The sequence below is a fragment of the Heliangelus exortis genome, chromosome 5 (genome assembly GCF_036169615.1).
Source record: "Heliangelus exortis chromosome 5, bHelExo1.hap1, whole genome shotgun sequence".
Lineage (NCBI taxonomy): Eukaryota > Metazoa > Chordata > Aves > Apodiformes > Trochilidae > Heliangelus > Heliangelus exortis.
In genome coordinates, this window is record NC_092426.1 from 9,486,076 (window position 1) to 9,502,910 (window position 16,835).

Sequence of the window (16,835 nt, forward strand, 5' to 3'; positions counted from 1 at the left end):
AAACAGTTGTATATCACATTATTGCATGGACTCAAGCCAGCCTTGGTATTCAGAATGTATTCAAATGTGGAAAATAATGAATACAGCATGGGATAATGAGCAAATTAAATATTGATAGTAAGGAAACCAGATATTAGCCACAGCTACCAAAGTTAAAGGTGACTTGCCTGGCTTGAGGGTTCAATTCGTTTTTTATTTTGAATTTTATTGAAAATTCTTGTTTAACTCAACAATAAGTCATTTAAAAATAAACAATATGGTAAGAAGATTCATACTTCCTCCTTTGCCACTCTTCTCCATGCGATACTGGTATATGTGAAGGGTAAAGAGCATATGTGAATTCCTCCTATCTTCTTCCTCGCACTCAGGTTTGCTGGTACTTCTGGCAGCAATTGCAGCATCAAGGAAAAAGGCAGCTTTCTCTGCTGTAGGGGCCCTTAGCTCACTTTGGTTTTGAAGCTTGAATATAAACAAGAAAATTACTAATTAGGACAGGGGCATTTTTTTATTATTATTTTTTGCTGAACTGGCTAAATCTCTAGGGCACTAAAAGAAACAAATATGTGCACAATGGGAGAAGAGCTTATAAATGAAAAGCAATGGGTTTTTTTACTGTCTTAAAAGTTGGCATGATTGTTGTAAGATAAAAGGAAATAAAAAGCAGAAAAAAAATCAGGCTTAGAAAAATCTATGCTGTGATATCCATTATACCTGGGTTCCACATATTGGATCTTCTCTCAGATAAACCCCGGGAGACTGGCCATCCTGAAGACTGCCAGTGGCTACTTCAGCTAACAAGTCCTTAAGGTTTTCATCTTTGCCACTGATCTCCACAGCAGATACTCTAATAGAGAAACGAGTCCCCGTTTTTTCTTTACGTTCATTGATTAATTTGAAGAGCCAAGAAATTGCACAGGGGATGATACCGAGGCTTTGTGTGGAGTTATCTTTCCCAATCATGGTAAAAGATTTTCCTGGAATGAACAGACAAACATGAACTTAATTCACCTTTCTTGTACAAGACAACATTTCTTCATATCACCTCTGTACATTACATGCAATGCCATGTGCTGCACAGATGATGGGAAAGAAGAGATGTAAAAATGCAAAGTATTTAATTATTAATTCATTATTATTCATTCAACTAGTTTTGCAATTTTTGTAACTCAGACCTACAGCAAATTAATGTTAAAAACATCTCTGATCTTTCGATTTTCATCACAATGCACCTATATAAACTTGCTCTTGAATATGTTAATCTGATGTTACGTTTTACCTTTTCAAATTAAAATTTACAATTCCAGTGTAGAAATAAACCATGATAAGTTTGCAAAGCTAATTAAAAAGAAATTCCAATCTATTCATATGCTCCAGGTTTATTGTTCCAGGAGCTGACAGCATGTAATTACCAGACTGACATAGTAATTAACTGTAACGAATTTGGGAGCTCACCAAGCTTGACATGACCAAAGCAAAATATGCAACCATCTGCACCATTCACAACAGACTGGATTACTTCTGCTACTGTTCCAGAGCATACCTCAGCCTGAAAGAAAGATTGGAGACAAATAACTAAACGAGCATATACTGCTATGTTTTTTTCTATTCTTCTGTAATGAAATGAATGACTCATTATTTTTTGAGGCGCAATATTCTCCCCATTTTTATGGCACCAGTCCTATTATTTTAGTAACTATGCTATCTTTAAAAATAATAAAATATGGTACTACAGTCTAAAATAGTTCTCAATTCTATTAAACCAATTCTCTTGGAATATTGATTCTATGACTAATGTAGCAAACTGAATGCTATCCAACCAGGCTTCCTGCTGGTATAATAGCTTCGCCAAGGCTATTCAGCAATAGTAGCAACTCCACTGAAATTAAGCTGCTCAAGAGTGCTCACAGGAATTAAAAAGACATTTATATTGGAGAAAATGCATTAAGATTCCTGAATAAAATTTCACAGTATCAAATTTTCTTCTTCTAGAGGCAACATCATCATCAATAAAGAGAACTTTCTAAATAGCTGAGTGTACTAAAACCAGTTTATCCATATCAGTGAAGGTTTCAAAATATGCAATAAGATGATCTATTAAGTATGACAATAGGGGGCAGGGGAGGGGGTTGGTGTAAATATGTAACTACAGTGAAACCATAAGGCTCTGTTTGCAGGTTCATGGCTGCAAACTTGCCACAAGTAATGACATCAGCACAGACAGCACGGTGCTGGCCAAAGTCACCCAGAAACACCAGAAACAGCCCACCCAAAAGGCCCACCACAAGGATCTGGAAGAGCCTAGCCCAAACCAAGGGTCAACAACCTGAAGGACTGATGCCAAACTGAGGGAGAATTAGACTGTGAACAACCACCTTGAAGAAAGGCTGGCAACAGAAGTAAGAAAAAGCCACATCCAGTCCTGGACTGATGTTGAGATAAACATTGTATATTTCAGCAATAAATGCCATTTGAGCTTATGCAGAATCTTAAAACAGCTCTCCTGGCATGGTTACCACTGCTTTAGTCACTGATCTGTGGGGGAGGTTATTGTCCATATTTAGTGCTTGGCTAGAATTTGGACCTAATAAATACTTTCATAACCCTAGTGGAACCCAAAAAATTAAACAGAATCCTAGTGGAAGATCTGAGCATAGGATTCTGAACTAGATTTTGTCATGGTTCCTCAAAATTAATATATCATTTTCACCTTGAATGTATTGTGGTTTATTTTCCTTTTATCAAAACCTGTATTTTTTCAGGCAGTTCAAAAGTCAAGTAGTTCTTCATCTTCTGGTTAGCACTTTTCTCCCTTTTAAAGCGGTTCTAGGATTTTTTTTCTGAACCCAAGGTTTTTCCAAGAAGGAAATTGCTTGTGTCCAATCTCACCAAATAAGGTGCAGCCCACAATCCTCTCAAACAGCAGCCATCCATCCTATCTGTGTATCAGATTTCAGGTCTTAAGACTACTTCTGTACAAATACATTCTTTTGCAGGACACACAGAGCATGGCCCACCAGCATACATAAAAAATAATCATCAAATAGAGTCTAAACATATGGCAAAAGGCAAGGAAAATATAAAAGCTCCCTAACTGTTTCAGTATAGGAATCCTACAAGGTTATATGCATTTCTTCTCCTAACAACAGCATTTAGTTTAACATTAAGCACATGTTTATTTCCCACTGAAAGCAGTGGGGAAGGACTTCCAGTGACATCAAATGTGTTAAAACCTAACTGGATGGAAAAGTGAATTGGCTGTGTGTCTTTCTCTAACAAGAGAAAATGCAAGAAGATAATTTAGTCAGCAAAACCATCTCCCCAGCTATTACTCCTTAATTTTATATCTCAACTGAAATGAAAATGTAAGAATTTACCCACTTGTCTATTAATTACCATGCTTTTCCAGGCATTAAGGCAACTCATTCAAACAAAATTCCCCAGAAACCGAAAGAACTCTTAAGGCAATCAAATGCTGCTGCCATGAGAAGACTCAGGAGGTTCATGTGAGTGACTCCAGTACCTGTGAAGCATCCTGGGGGAAAACTGCATCAAAGGCAAACATCTTTGGGACAGCAACAATGCCTCTCCTGTGACCCGCATTGGAAGGCCCACTTGCCGCTGGATCATAAAACGTGATTTGCTTTTTTCGCGGGTCTACCTTTAGGAAGGACATGGATTCAGATGTTTCATGTGCTCCTTGAGAGGGACAAATCCTCACCATCACTTTCACCTGCAAGAATTCAGAAGAAAGCAATGACTTGAGTTAACAGCTACAGATAGACACATGCAAAGCATTCCTCCCAAACCCACTCCCCTTCCCATGACATGTTCGTTTGTAATATTTAGGTGTGTCTGAACAACCGTGGGACAAAACTAGAGCCAGATTTTCCAGCCTGGCTTGCACCCTGAGGTCTTTACTCAAGTAAATTTTTAAGTTGCACTTTGTCCCTTCAACTGACTCTGTTCCAGTTTCAGCATTTCAATTTATAAATGTCTGATCTGCAGGTATAATACACTGAAGGTGTAACACCTTTCCTAAAGAAAAGGAAACTCTAGTCTCCAACCTTTCAAGTACTTATTGTGACCAAAAGTGCAAACCAATCTACTCTGAAAATCAGAGTCTGAGTAATGGAAGTCTCAAACAGCTAGTGCATTCAAACTGAACTAAATCAAGAAACTTTAAGTTCCTGGTTCACATTCTAATAAAAAGCTGCTTCTCTTATAGCTTTTCCAGACAGACACCTTAGTGCTGCTATTGCTAGGTTCTTCAGTGATTATTTGCAAATTTCATGGGAAAGAAGGGGAAAAAAAGGAAAAAAAAATAAACCAACCCAGTATTAAAAGGTTAAAAAAATTGAAAAGAAACTACTCATAAAGCACATTTCTATTCCTCCATTGCAAATGTCAATTTCCTGCACATGGCATTTTATGACAGCATTTTTAGAGAGCTCAGACATGTTGGCTGTGATTTCCAAGGCAGCTTATAGAGCCAAGTGACTGTGTGTCACTGAAGTTCAGCAAAGGCTGCACACCTGCTTTTTTTAAGCTTCCTGGAAATCATATTCTTCCCTTGAAAAACTAAAATACTGCCTCGCACCCACTTATGACCATTTATCCTTATGAAATGCTTCCAGCTCCAAACCAGTGTGTTTTATGCACCTTGCACTGAACTAAATGACTTATACAGGCACAGTGAATCACTTTATCCATCTTCAGTTCTTCACTGCTTAGCAGACCAAACTTAGAAGAGAGTCCTCCCAGGCAGCACTCAGTGCCATGGTCTAGCAACCGCAGCGGTGGGTCAAAGGTTGGACTTGAAAATCTCTGAGGTCCCTTCCAACCCAGCCAATTCTATGAGTCTATGATTCTATGATCTTCCATGGCCAATATGAAATGTTTCAATAATAACCTGAACAACAGCATTATCTCCTTACTCAACTTCTGAAAAACTTTCACAGCTCTAGTGTTAACCATCAAGCCACAGCAGGTAAAGAGCCTCCATGGCTGTAATGCAAAATAGGCAGTAGAGCTGGAACAATTTAGACTCAGACTCCCCAGAGCACCCATCATGAGTTTCATTTTCTGCAATGGAACTACTGAACCACAAAAACACCCACTCCTTTCACAGCACTTGTAATTGTTTTGGAAGGGGAGTGACAGATAGCAACCTCTGCTGCAAATCACCAGGTGAACCCTCCAAACACAGAGCACACTGTGCTGATCTGAGTCAGGCACACCTCTAGCCCTGAGCTGAATGCTGCACGGGGAAGCTGAGGGGCTTTTTTTACAAAACAATGCACTCCGCAGTCAGCTCTGCCCTGTCACTCCTCTATATCCAAAGGAAGAACCAAAACTAAAAAAACTACTTCAGCAAAGATCACCATTGGAAAAGTAGGAAATGAACACAGATCAGAGCAGGCAGAGCCACTCTCTAGGGCTGCCCTTAATACCAGACAAGGTGACAGCACACACAACTGCACCCAGTGCATGTAAGTGAAATGTGGAGTCCAAGCCATGATGATGATCCACAGCAGATGGGTGGGTGCAGCAGCAAGCACCATGCTGCATTGTCCCTGCCTTTAAATTACCCACCTCCCCTCACTGATAAAGATTTCATTTAACCCCTAAACCACTTCATTTTTCCAGCTTCTACCTTTTACAGAGGCTAAGCTGCACACCTAATTAAGCATCCTCGCAGAAGATATTTTCTGGAAAGTGGCTACAAAACCTCTACCCCAACATTTTTTCCAAACAATAGGGTTAAGAAACAACCAACCCCTCCAGCAGATACTGCAGGAGACTCCAAAGGCAGGAGCAAATTCTTCCACTTACAAATTTCAAACTCAGTACTGAATCAGTCCCCTGGCTTCAACACTTTCTTTTCTTTCCCCTTTCATCGTGATATGAGTATGTAAATACAGTCTCTGAACATAAGTGAACCTTGGAATAAATGAAACAGCTGCTTCAAAAGCAAAGTGCATCAGAGGTGACACACTCAAGGCTGTTTCCCCATAAAAGCTCCATGAAGCCAGCTTTGTGTATTAGCCTGCTAGCTCAACCTTGACATGCTACCAAAGTGCTCAGAAAAATAATCTCCCTCAGGAAAAATAAAAAAAAAAAAAAAAACCCAAAACAAACAAAATAAATCCCACACAAAAACAAAACCCCAACTAAATATAAATATATGGAAATAGAAATTCCCACTTCAGGGATACTTTATTAAAATTAATTTTTAAGTATATTATGTTCTCAAAGCAGTTCTCTAAATTGTCCTTTCTGTTCTCTCTTCCACCTATTATTAGATTATAGCAGCCAGAGCTTGGATAAGAGGAAAATTGGTTTCCTCCTGACCTAAACAGCAAGTTACCTCCATCAGAGCATTGGTCCCCGTAACACAAAGATGGCTTCACCCCTAGAAAAGCCTTGTGTGTCAAATCAGCTTTTTTATACCACCTCTTTGAGGTAGAAAGATAATAAAGTAGCTTCCCATAATAGATCAGATCCCAAACTTAACAGGCCTCAAGGGTCATCTTCATTTTTACTGTGGAAGTGAGCTTTCACGACAAACGGGAGAGGGAAGAGAAAAGCAGCTCAGGGGAAATTCCTCTTTTAGTGTTTTGTGCATAAAACCTGATTTGTAGAGTAGAAAAACACTGATTTCAAATTCAGTTTCTCTGCCCACTACTTACAAGCGATGCCTACTAGAAACTGTAGGGTTAGAATGTGTCACATTCACTTACAATGCTAAGCCAGTCTCTGACTTCACTCAGAAATACTCATGAAAGTATCAACAGGACAACTCAAACATATCCCTTTGCAACCATAAAAACTAAGTGCATGCTCACACTTCTAAGTACATAAAAGAAAGGTTTGGCATTACACTATTTATTCTTATACTTCTTGCCCTCCTGTGTTTCAGGACCAATCTTAAGTGACAGGTTTATATTCTCAGCTCTGAAGTACTCTCAGTACTCTTCTCAGATAAATACTGCAGAAAAAGCAGCATACTATGGATCCAGGCTTAAGAATCAACTTAACTGCATCTTCTCTGGGGTCTCTTTACCCAGTCCTCATACAAACAGTATGCTCACATGGAGAGACAGCAGTGTGCAGTGCAGAAAATGATCCAGATACAAGGGCTTGCAGTGAGGGAAGTATTCAAGAAAACACAGGAACCTGCAAATTTTAGAGTAACTTTGCCCCATAATTGGGGAGCATAGCAGAAATACCCACACTGCTGTAATGGTTTTATTTGCTTATGAAAATAAATGACCAGAACTAAGTGCAATAACATTACTTTCCAGCCCATTCAGGATCACAGCCTCTGTGGGTAGTTATTCAACAATATGGGCAGCCTTCTGGTGGTCAGTTCCAACCACAGCGGTTGCAGTTACCAGCTACTGGTGACAAAGCAGACAGATGATAAGGAATTTAGAAAAGAATGAACAAAGAAATGGAAGAATAAGCCAGGTCTGAAAGGATAAGAACAGGACTGGGAGCAGAGGGGGGGGCCGAGGGAGGAGTGGAAAGAGAGAGCTAAAAGGAACAGCAGGTGGGTCAAGGGGGAAAACACAAAAAGTGAAAGACAATATAAATCCAGCAATTCCAGAAAAGTGATCTCAGGCTTGAGCTATCTCTGTCCCAACCACTTTTAGACTCCTTAAAGAGAACTAAGATAGCTCATCATTCCTGAGATATGGATGACTATTCCCGGGGCTCTTTAGTAAGTTTTTTTTATCCACCTTTTGCATATTTCTTCTTCAATGTCACAGAAAGATGCAAAGAAAAAGAATTACAAGTGGAAGTACATCATTATCAAGGATACAAGAATTTGTGCATGGACACTCATATAGACACTGAATACTTGACAGAGGACCCATTTTAATGAGGATGTTGATATAAAGAGGATAGGTTTGTATCTAAGCTCCATTTCTGCAAATAAAAATAAGATAAACACAAACATTACAATACTTGCTTATTATTAACATTTTTGTCAGTGTCTAAAGACAGCCTAAATCATGTAAATTATTGAAGCATCTAATTAATTAACTGACTAATCTGGTGGGGTTTGTACACTGAGGGTTAACAGCCAGCACACTGAACTTTCCAAATTCATGTTTCTGCAGGAACTCAGAGGTTAACAAAATTGTTGAAGGAAATCCTATTAGAAAAGTGTTTGGGAAAAGAGGATGGCAAATACACCCTGAATATTCCATTAAAAGATAAAGAATATAAAAAGTAAATAAACAAGCACATAATTTGGAAAAGCACTAGAAATGGGTGGCATAAGGTCAGAGGCCCACCCACTCAGCACATAAATGGCTGTAATTTTAACCTTCACTGACAAGGATGGGAGAGAGATTCACAGCAATCAAGGAATTTCTTGGGGTTTTTTTGAAGCTTATCTGTCTGTCAGCCTCCAGTGGAAGTCAGGAAAAAGAAAGAAAGGCTCTAACAAAAAATATCTGCAAACCAGAATTCATTTGTCCCTGAAGGCTAAATCCAGGGGATGGATCTTGTAGAATAAAAACAAAAGCCATATTGCAGTTTGATGAGCACATTAAGATTGAAGAGACACAAACTGGCAAAGGGCAGAGTTCTGAATAAAATAAGAGGGGTAGAAAAGAGTCCCCTGCCTGGAGGACAGGGGCTATGTGGGGGACTATGGGGCTAAACCCCATGAATTTTTGGAAATATCTGATAAGACCACTAGCGAACCACAGAATCATACAGTACACTCAAATACCAGCAATTTTTTGGAGCCCTGAGCCAAAAATTTAAACCTTGACAGTACAGACCCTTATGAAAATTAAATATAGATGCATACTTAACAATTCTGACCTAAGCAATTAAACACCTTGGAAACTGAGGGACATACATCCTGACTGGTACCTGCCTTTCTACCCTTACAGTTCTACTCCTCCATTGCCACTGTCCACCCTGTTTCACACCTAAGGAATCCAAGGAGAGACCTTCTGCCTCATCACGCTGTGGCAGTTGCTGTGCCCACACTGTGTCCCCTTCCAGGACAGCCCCCTTTGTGTGAACTCATGATTTCCAGACCTCCTCTGCACACTGAACCATCTGGAATTGAAGAGAAGAGGACAAAGGAGTCACAGCAACCAAAACGAAGGGTTGGCTGCAGGACTGGTCAAGAGAGTACAGAACACCAAGCACATGTCAGTGTCAGAAAGTTAGTTTGGAAAAAGTAAGATACAGACCAAAGCCCCATGAAAGCCAAATTTCAAAGCAGCTCTCTGACATGAATGCGAGACTGATGCCAGAGGCAAGCTACCAGTTTTGTCTAAGACAGCCCATATATTCTGGATATGCTGAACTGAATGGAGCTAAAGCAAAGCCATGCACCATTGAACACAAAACTCCAAGACTAGCGAGGCGTGCATCGTCCCAGAAGAAATCACGTCTCAGGCTGAGTTTGCAGGTAAAGAGCCAGTGATAACAGAGAGAATGACACAATCCTAACCAATTTTAGACAGAAACAGGCAGGAGACTGAGGCAGTCAGGTTCACATCGATTATTATCCCATAATCAAAAGAGACGGGAGGGCTATTGATTCCAAGACCAGACAAAGGGGAAGGACGGTCTCAAACTTAAAGAACCAGATGATTTGGATTCTGTTCCTAAGACTACCATGGACTTCTATGACATGTTTTGATAATGAATACAAAAAATACTATACACATATGTCATAAAGGTGGCCCTTCATCTTTCAATGGAGTGAAATGTGCTAAATACTCCATGCAGTTTAATTTGGGGTAGACATGTAGACAGAGAAGACTTCACCAATTAACTAAATAATGACCAGACTCCATAGCATTTTGAACGCTGTGGAAATTATGACCCAGCCAAGTATATTAGCACAGGTAAAACTGTAACATATGATACCTCCTTGGAAATCAATGGATATGCACTGCTCATGTGTTTATAGTGATGCTTTGTTAGCATTTGATGCTTACGTAGTTGTAAAGTTTCAAATTAGAATGAGAAGGAAAAAATAGAGAAAAATAATTAAAAAGCATGTAAAAGTTTAAAATACATGCTCTCAAGACTACTTTACTAAAATAAATTCTGACTTTATCTGTTTGCATTTTGGGAAACTGCTGGCACTATACTGGAATCTGTTATAAAAAAGCTGGTCATATTCTGCATTACAGCAGTATCATAACCCTTAAATGAACAAGCAATTTGGTCTTTAGCAATAAACGTGATTATATCAAATCTGAATGGACACTAAATATTCCCTGGAAACATACATCCTTGACAGGCATCATGCAGTCAGAAAGTTAATTTTTTCCAGTGTTCACAAAATATCATATAACAGCAGGTTAATTAAATAACTGTTTAGGCATCCACCATTCTGAATTAAGATTTCTCAGCAAGAAATTACAAAGAATTTACATTTGGTTGAATAAAGACCATTTTCCAATGAAATCACTTCTTTTTCAACTTCAGTGTAAATCAAATTACGAAAGTCCCAGTTCACAGCCAATATTTTTCATGGATTTAATTGTAACTGACAGATATATAACCCTTGCTAAATTGGTTTACTGTGGGTAGCTCTTACATGCCTTTCATATACTGCCACTACCAATGGATGGCAAATTTATATGCAAAATTGCCGTGCTAGCATAGACAATCTAGCTCTCCTGGGAGAACCTAGGGGAAAAAAAAAAAAATCACTTCTATATTGTACTCTATTAAAGATGAATTGATTCTCTAAAGGTGAAAGCAAAGTAGAATAAACTGTGTCTTTGTATATAATTTTTTTCACATTCCAGTTTAAGCAGTTCAAGGTATTTCAGTGGGGATGTATGTACTTTGGATGATGTGGCACTACACATGTGGATAGACAAGTACTTAGTGTGATACATGATTTATATCAGAAATAACACTCTAGTCATTAGGAAACAAGCAGAAATAAAGATGACAAAATTAACTACCTATTTGTTATCCATCATCAAACCATCGTAAGAACCAGTAAATGGGACATACAGCACACTTAAGAAAACCCTGCATGATCCGTAAATCATATTAGCAGTACCTTAGCTATTGCTTCGTAAAGCATAAATGAAAGTAAATGTCTAAAATGTAAATGGAGAACAGTATGTATATACCTGTCCAAGAAACATGCCTGACAATTCAAGTTCTCTTTCAATGCTCCACTTCAATTTTCTCACATAGCAGGATTCTGTCATTCTAACATAAAAAATTGACAGGATCCTTGGAAAAGACAAGCACTTAAAGTTGCTGTTGTAAGTGATGCAGTATTATAAAGAATGAGCTGAATAGAACCCCAGAAAAACATTTTGCATTAAAAAGGCTTCCTACCATGCTAAAGAAAAATAGCAAATTAGAATGCTACACAGCAGCCACTGTAAAAAGGATGTCTTTTTTAATACCACAATATGATAAATTATCTTAAGTAGCACATTAATGTCAGAAATTGAGCATAATCTAACTTCTTTCCAGTGACAATATTAAATGGCTTTCAGACATCTTTCCTACTATTCTGACATTAAATTTAATAACACCCAGAGAGACCACAAAAATTATTCTGTTACAAGAATCATACTGTACTGGATCATTGCCTTTTAAGCAGGATTCAGCTAAATGATTTGGACTCTGATGGGCCTGGCACATTCAAGAGTAAGGTATGAAATTTGCTACATAACACATATCATAGCGAACAAAATTCCTTTCAGTAACCCATTTGCACTGGCAGTGGCATTTTCCTTTGGGCATGAGAGTTTGATTATTGTTGATTATATGAAACAACAGTCCCAGATAGACATGCTGTTCTAAATTTTTATTTTTTTTTTTTAACTTTTCCCTGCTTGGTATTCCTAACACAGACAAAAACTGCAAACACCTGGGAAAGTGTATAATATTTTGTACTCTGAGTAAAGAAGATCAAGCAAAAGGCTTAATTAAAGTTTTGTATCACAGGACAAGTCCACATACTTCTGATGAAATTATTATATTGGAAAACTGGTATTTGTGAGATGTAAGAAAAATTAATTTAAGACATTTATATCCCACTTCCCAAGAGTACTTGGAACAACGAGAAATAACAAATAGAAATTGCAAAATATACATATATAGGCTCTAAAAAAAAAAAAATAAATATCTATTCAACCATAAGAAGCCAGATAGCAATTTCACCCAGCAGAACTGTATGATATGCATGGAGAGGATGATGTGAAATTAGGAACATATTTAGATCTTGAGCTATAATATCAAATAATCAATAGCAAATAATCAATAACTGAGTTCAAGTACAAGAACTGGCAGTCACAATCTTTTCACATTCCTTTCTCCTCCAGCAGTTTTGGCAACACAGAGTTACTGCCTCTGCTATCGTCAGACAGGTTACAAAAAGGAAGAATTGAAACTTCTTCCCTAAATGTCCATCAAGCTCAAACCTTCAAGACAAGGTCCCACAACCAGTGACAAGACCTGTCAACCAGACTGACTAACTCCAATTCTAGTCACCATAGAAATACCCCAGATAGACCTCATGCTGCTCATGCTCAATTCAACCAGTTTCTTAGATTCAACTATCCCTAACCCCAATTCAGAGTATTTCTTACACCTGCATTTAACTTCAAAACAAATGAAAAAGGACTTAATGCATGGGGAAGCTCTCCACTGAATCCATGCTTTGGCCAAAGGGAGTTTATTTGGCAGGAAAAACCAATAGTGACGGTACAGCAGCTTTGCAAGTGCACTTCAAATAAGTTAAGATTCCAGGTATAGGTGTTAATCTGTTCAGTAAGGTTTATTTTCTAAATGTTTAGGCTTACTGGGGTCCAACTCTGTACCAGCAGCAAAACAGACAGAGCTTCTGCTTCTACTTGCTGGAGTCTTAGGATCCAGCTCTTTCCTTGCTAAGCCATAGCAATAGCTCTCCTCTCAGAAGGTAATTTAGAGATACAGACATGAAGAAGGAGGGGAAATATTTACATTTCTTCAGTTGTTACCTGCCTCTATTATTACCTCAAGGTAAGATACCTCAAGGAAGAACACCAGTAAAGAAAAACACATCAATGACTGACTGTTATTTAAGCAGTGTGAGCCTGAAGAGGAGCATGTATTTATATCATATACTGTTAGAAAGCCCCCTAAAACTGAAAATACTTCATCTTGCCTTCTAAATATTCAATAAGGCTTTTCTTTAGAAACTCAGACTCATAACACACCTGATGCTGTAGATTCCATGATGGATGGCAAAATGGGTTATGGTCATGCCTGATTTCCTGACATCTTTCTGTTCATGACTGGCCTCTTTTAGGAGGGCTCCTGTTCTTATGTAACCAACACTTAAGTTCAGAAGCCTCTTTATTCACTCAGTAACTTCAGTGCCATGAGAATTTTTTGCAAGCCTCCACAGTCAGTTTTAGCTTTGGCCACTCTGAATTCACGGCTTCAGCTCCTCATCCAAACTATTTAGGAAGACAATGAACGTCATGGACCTCCATATGACACTGCTGCTGACTTTGCTCCAGTGTGGAGTCTGCCCTATTGCTTCCTACCAGTTATTGAACCACTAGAGAATACAACTATGGGATTTTTTTAAGAAATCTTGGTCAAGGCACTTGCCAAAAGCTTGTTCAAAACCCAAATTCACTCTAGCAACCAGACCAACCCTATTCAAATGCTTGCTAACTCTCACAGAATGCTAACAACATACATGTTCTAACTTTAAAAGATTTGTCAACTGATCCCTACTATATCCCATTAATTGCTGCCTGCTAATTCTCTCTTTATTGTTGTCTCAACCACTTTATCTGGCTGCCTGGTCTGCAAGTCAGCCTTATGAGACTGTAGTCCTGGATTACCTCTCAAGCCCTTTTTTTCCTTTTGGCCCCAAAGTGACATCACATTTTCCACATTCTGTTCATCTAATGTACTGAATACCAGAAAAAAAAAGCAAAAAACAAAAAAACCCAAAACCAATCACCAAAATAAACCCCCCACAACATAACTTCAAACATCAGTGGGGGAAAAAAATTTAAGAATTACCATAGCAGGAGAACTCTAAAAAGCCAGTCACATCGGTCATTGGAAATGTTTCAACATTCAACCTTGCTTTAAGCTTTCAGTGGATTTCCAAAAGAAATGGGAATGCCTAGAGTGTGTCATTAGAGACAATAATTAGTTGCTGAAGGATTCGGGCTTTACTCACTAGTCCTCCCCCTAATAAAACAGGACTTTTGCACAGCTAATGTATCACCCACCATTTCATATTTTCATAAATGGATCCACATTTGTCCCATTGAAGTTTCCTGGACACTTCATGGCTTTCCAGTTTGTTACTCTGTTTTTCATTCTCACATAACTTAGACTCTCCTCCTTAAATTTTATCTCTTCAGTCCCCTGCACATTTCTCTATGGAATCCTATCCTGCTCTGGAAGAGACCACTTGACAAGACTAGAACTAAATTTCCTCAACCTATCTCTGCTCAGAGAAATCAACCTCTTGAGAAGAATAAGGAATGGTCCTCAGTGGCTCATTCTCAGCTTAGGAAAGTGAAGTTAGGTGGGACTTAGGCAACCCATCAAAACTACTACATTCTTCTCCCTACAGCAGACACCAGCAAGGAACCAGTCTTCCACATGGTAACTACCATTAGAGACAAAAGAGCAACAGGTTGGGAGGTAAGGAAGGAAAAGGGTGCCCCACCAGCTGCTTAACCCACAGTAACCACACAATAATAAGAGAGCAAGGAACACCACTGCCCTGAGAATGATGACACAAACCAACAAGAACACCAACCACAGCCACAGATGCTGTGGTAGGAAAAAGTAACTCCAGAATCTACCACTGATTCTGTTCCCTATGTGTATCTTGCACTTACTACTGGATAAGCTGGAAAAAATAAATAAAATAAATTAATAAATAAGTTAAAGCCATGGAAAATTATAACCAGGAGGCATGTAAAGTAAAAAGCTGATAGAAGGAAAGGCACTGAAGTTAACAAAGATCCACAGCACATCTGCCAGAGTTTGTTGATTCTTCTCTCAATTGCTAAGATACTTAAAGCAGTGAGGAAGAAAGGTTATTACCTTGTTCCCATCATCTTCATAACGAGATACTAGCTGACTAAGTCTTGATCAGGAGAAGCTGCTGAAGAGGAAATTGTAATGGAGATTCTTACTGCACAGTGGGCTAAATGCTACCAAAAACTTCTTGGTATTGCCCAGAGAAAATCAAATTATCAGTGTTTAGTACCAAAAGAACACCTGTGTAGGACTGACACTTTTTCTTCGACCACAAGTTCTAAGAACTAAGATACATGGGATTTCATTTGTGTTGACTCATAACTTTTATAAAAAGCTGTATTGCTGGAGGTTTTCTCCATGTGATGCAAAAGATGAGCGGTTAAGAGAGACAATTAATAGGTATTGCATGCTTTGAAGTGTGGATCACAGAAGATGTCTAGTTATTTTGGGGGGAGTATTTAAACCAATAACTAGTACACCCCATCATCATTTGGGTGGTCTAGATCTTAGCTCAAGAACTAAAGGGCTGGCTCAATGATCAGAGAGCTCTTATCCTCTCCAGCAGAGCACAGAATTCCTCCAAATTGTGGTCAAGAAATATGCACTGAGGACACAGCTGCAACCCTGGGCCAAAATAAGCACTATCTTCAACAATGTTTCCACCTGAGTGCTAAACTCACAGAGACATTTGAGGGTCAACAGCAGCTTGTTGACCATTGAAGTCATGCTGTAGTGTGCCAGGCAGGAGAGAAATACCACCCACAATGCCAACATGGGATACATCTATATCCCACCTTGGAGGAGCATAGCTGATCAAGGTCCTGTCATGCCCCTTAGGTAGAGCTCTTCCTTTTGAAAGCCCTCTGCTGTGCTCACTAATGAAAAAAATAAGGCAGACCAGATAAACCAAGGGATATAATCTTCTGCCATCTGAGATTATGCATTTGATCTTTATTAGATTTTGTTGATCTATTTGAAGACACCACACAAAGCTGAGCTCTCCATGAGGCACAAGGCATGCGAAGCTCCACCAGCCAACCTCCAAGTGTACCAAAAAGGCTGAAGTCTCCAGGCTACACAGAGCTGCAGGTATATAAAAGGGCAGTGAGGTGCACCGACACTTTTATTGAGCTGAAGGTACAAGGAGATAGAAGCCTGCTTTAAAGGTCACCCTAAGGCCAAGAGCCTTGGAAATGCCACACTCCCTGGTATTCCTTGTGCCAAGTGCTAACGCTCCTGGAGAAGATGCAGGCACAGCAAATGGGCTCTGCTAAAACACACCTATAGGAAGAGTGTTCCTTTGAAAAACCTCCTCCACCTGGAAATCTACAAATAACTGTACCAGGTTGGCAGTATTCCATCATTTACTACTACTGTCTCTTTTTTTAACACACAGGAAAAAACAGAGAAGAAACCACATCTTTGAGTTTCCACCTGCTTAAAATAGCCCAAATTACTCCTCTGTTTTCCATTTAATACAAATGTACCAACTTAAGAAGCAGTTTTCTCTGTGAGAAACTGTCAGCTATAGGTATTAAGGCTGACAATCTCCTTATGTTAATGCTGATTTGTATGGTTACTCAGGGTGTGTATTTTCAGCTCTCCTGTGCATATTAGAAACTTCAATTCTGTCTTCGAACACTTATCTCTTGTGACCTATGAAAATAAGTATTCAGTCTTTGCTGGTGGGTAATTAAGCAGTTAAAAATATGAATAAAGCTCTAAATAATTGGGTTGTATTTTAATTAATTTTAAATAAGACTAGCACATATTTTACAACTTGAAAGATGTTGTATTTCCGAAGTTGGAGA

The 16,835-nt window shown here is 38.8% G+C and overlaps 1 protein-coding gene across 1 annotated transcript in view; it reads right to left on the reverse strand.

Moving 5' to 3' along the window:
* KIF26A (kinesin family member 26A) overlaps window positions 1-16,835 on the reverse strand; it is a 97,764-nt gene that overhangs the window by 12,271 nt on the left and 68,658 nt on the right. The window contains exons 6-9 of the mRNA XM_071745420.1: window positions 3,521-3,730; window positions 1,453-1,546; window positions 712-974; window positions 276-459 (exon numbers count right to left, since the gene is read on the reverse strand). Coding sequence (XP_071601521.1) covers window positions 276-459; window positions 712-974; window positions 1,453-1,546; window positions 3,521-3,730 — 751 coding nt within the window. The remainder of the gene's footprint in view (window positions 1-275; window positions 460-711; window positions 975-1,452; window positions 1,547-3,520; window positions 3,731-16,835) is intronic.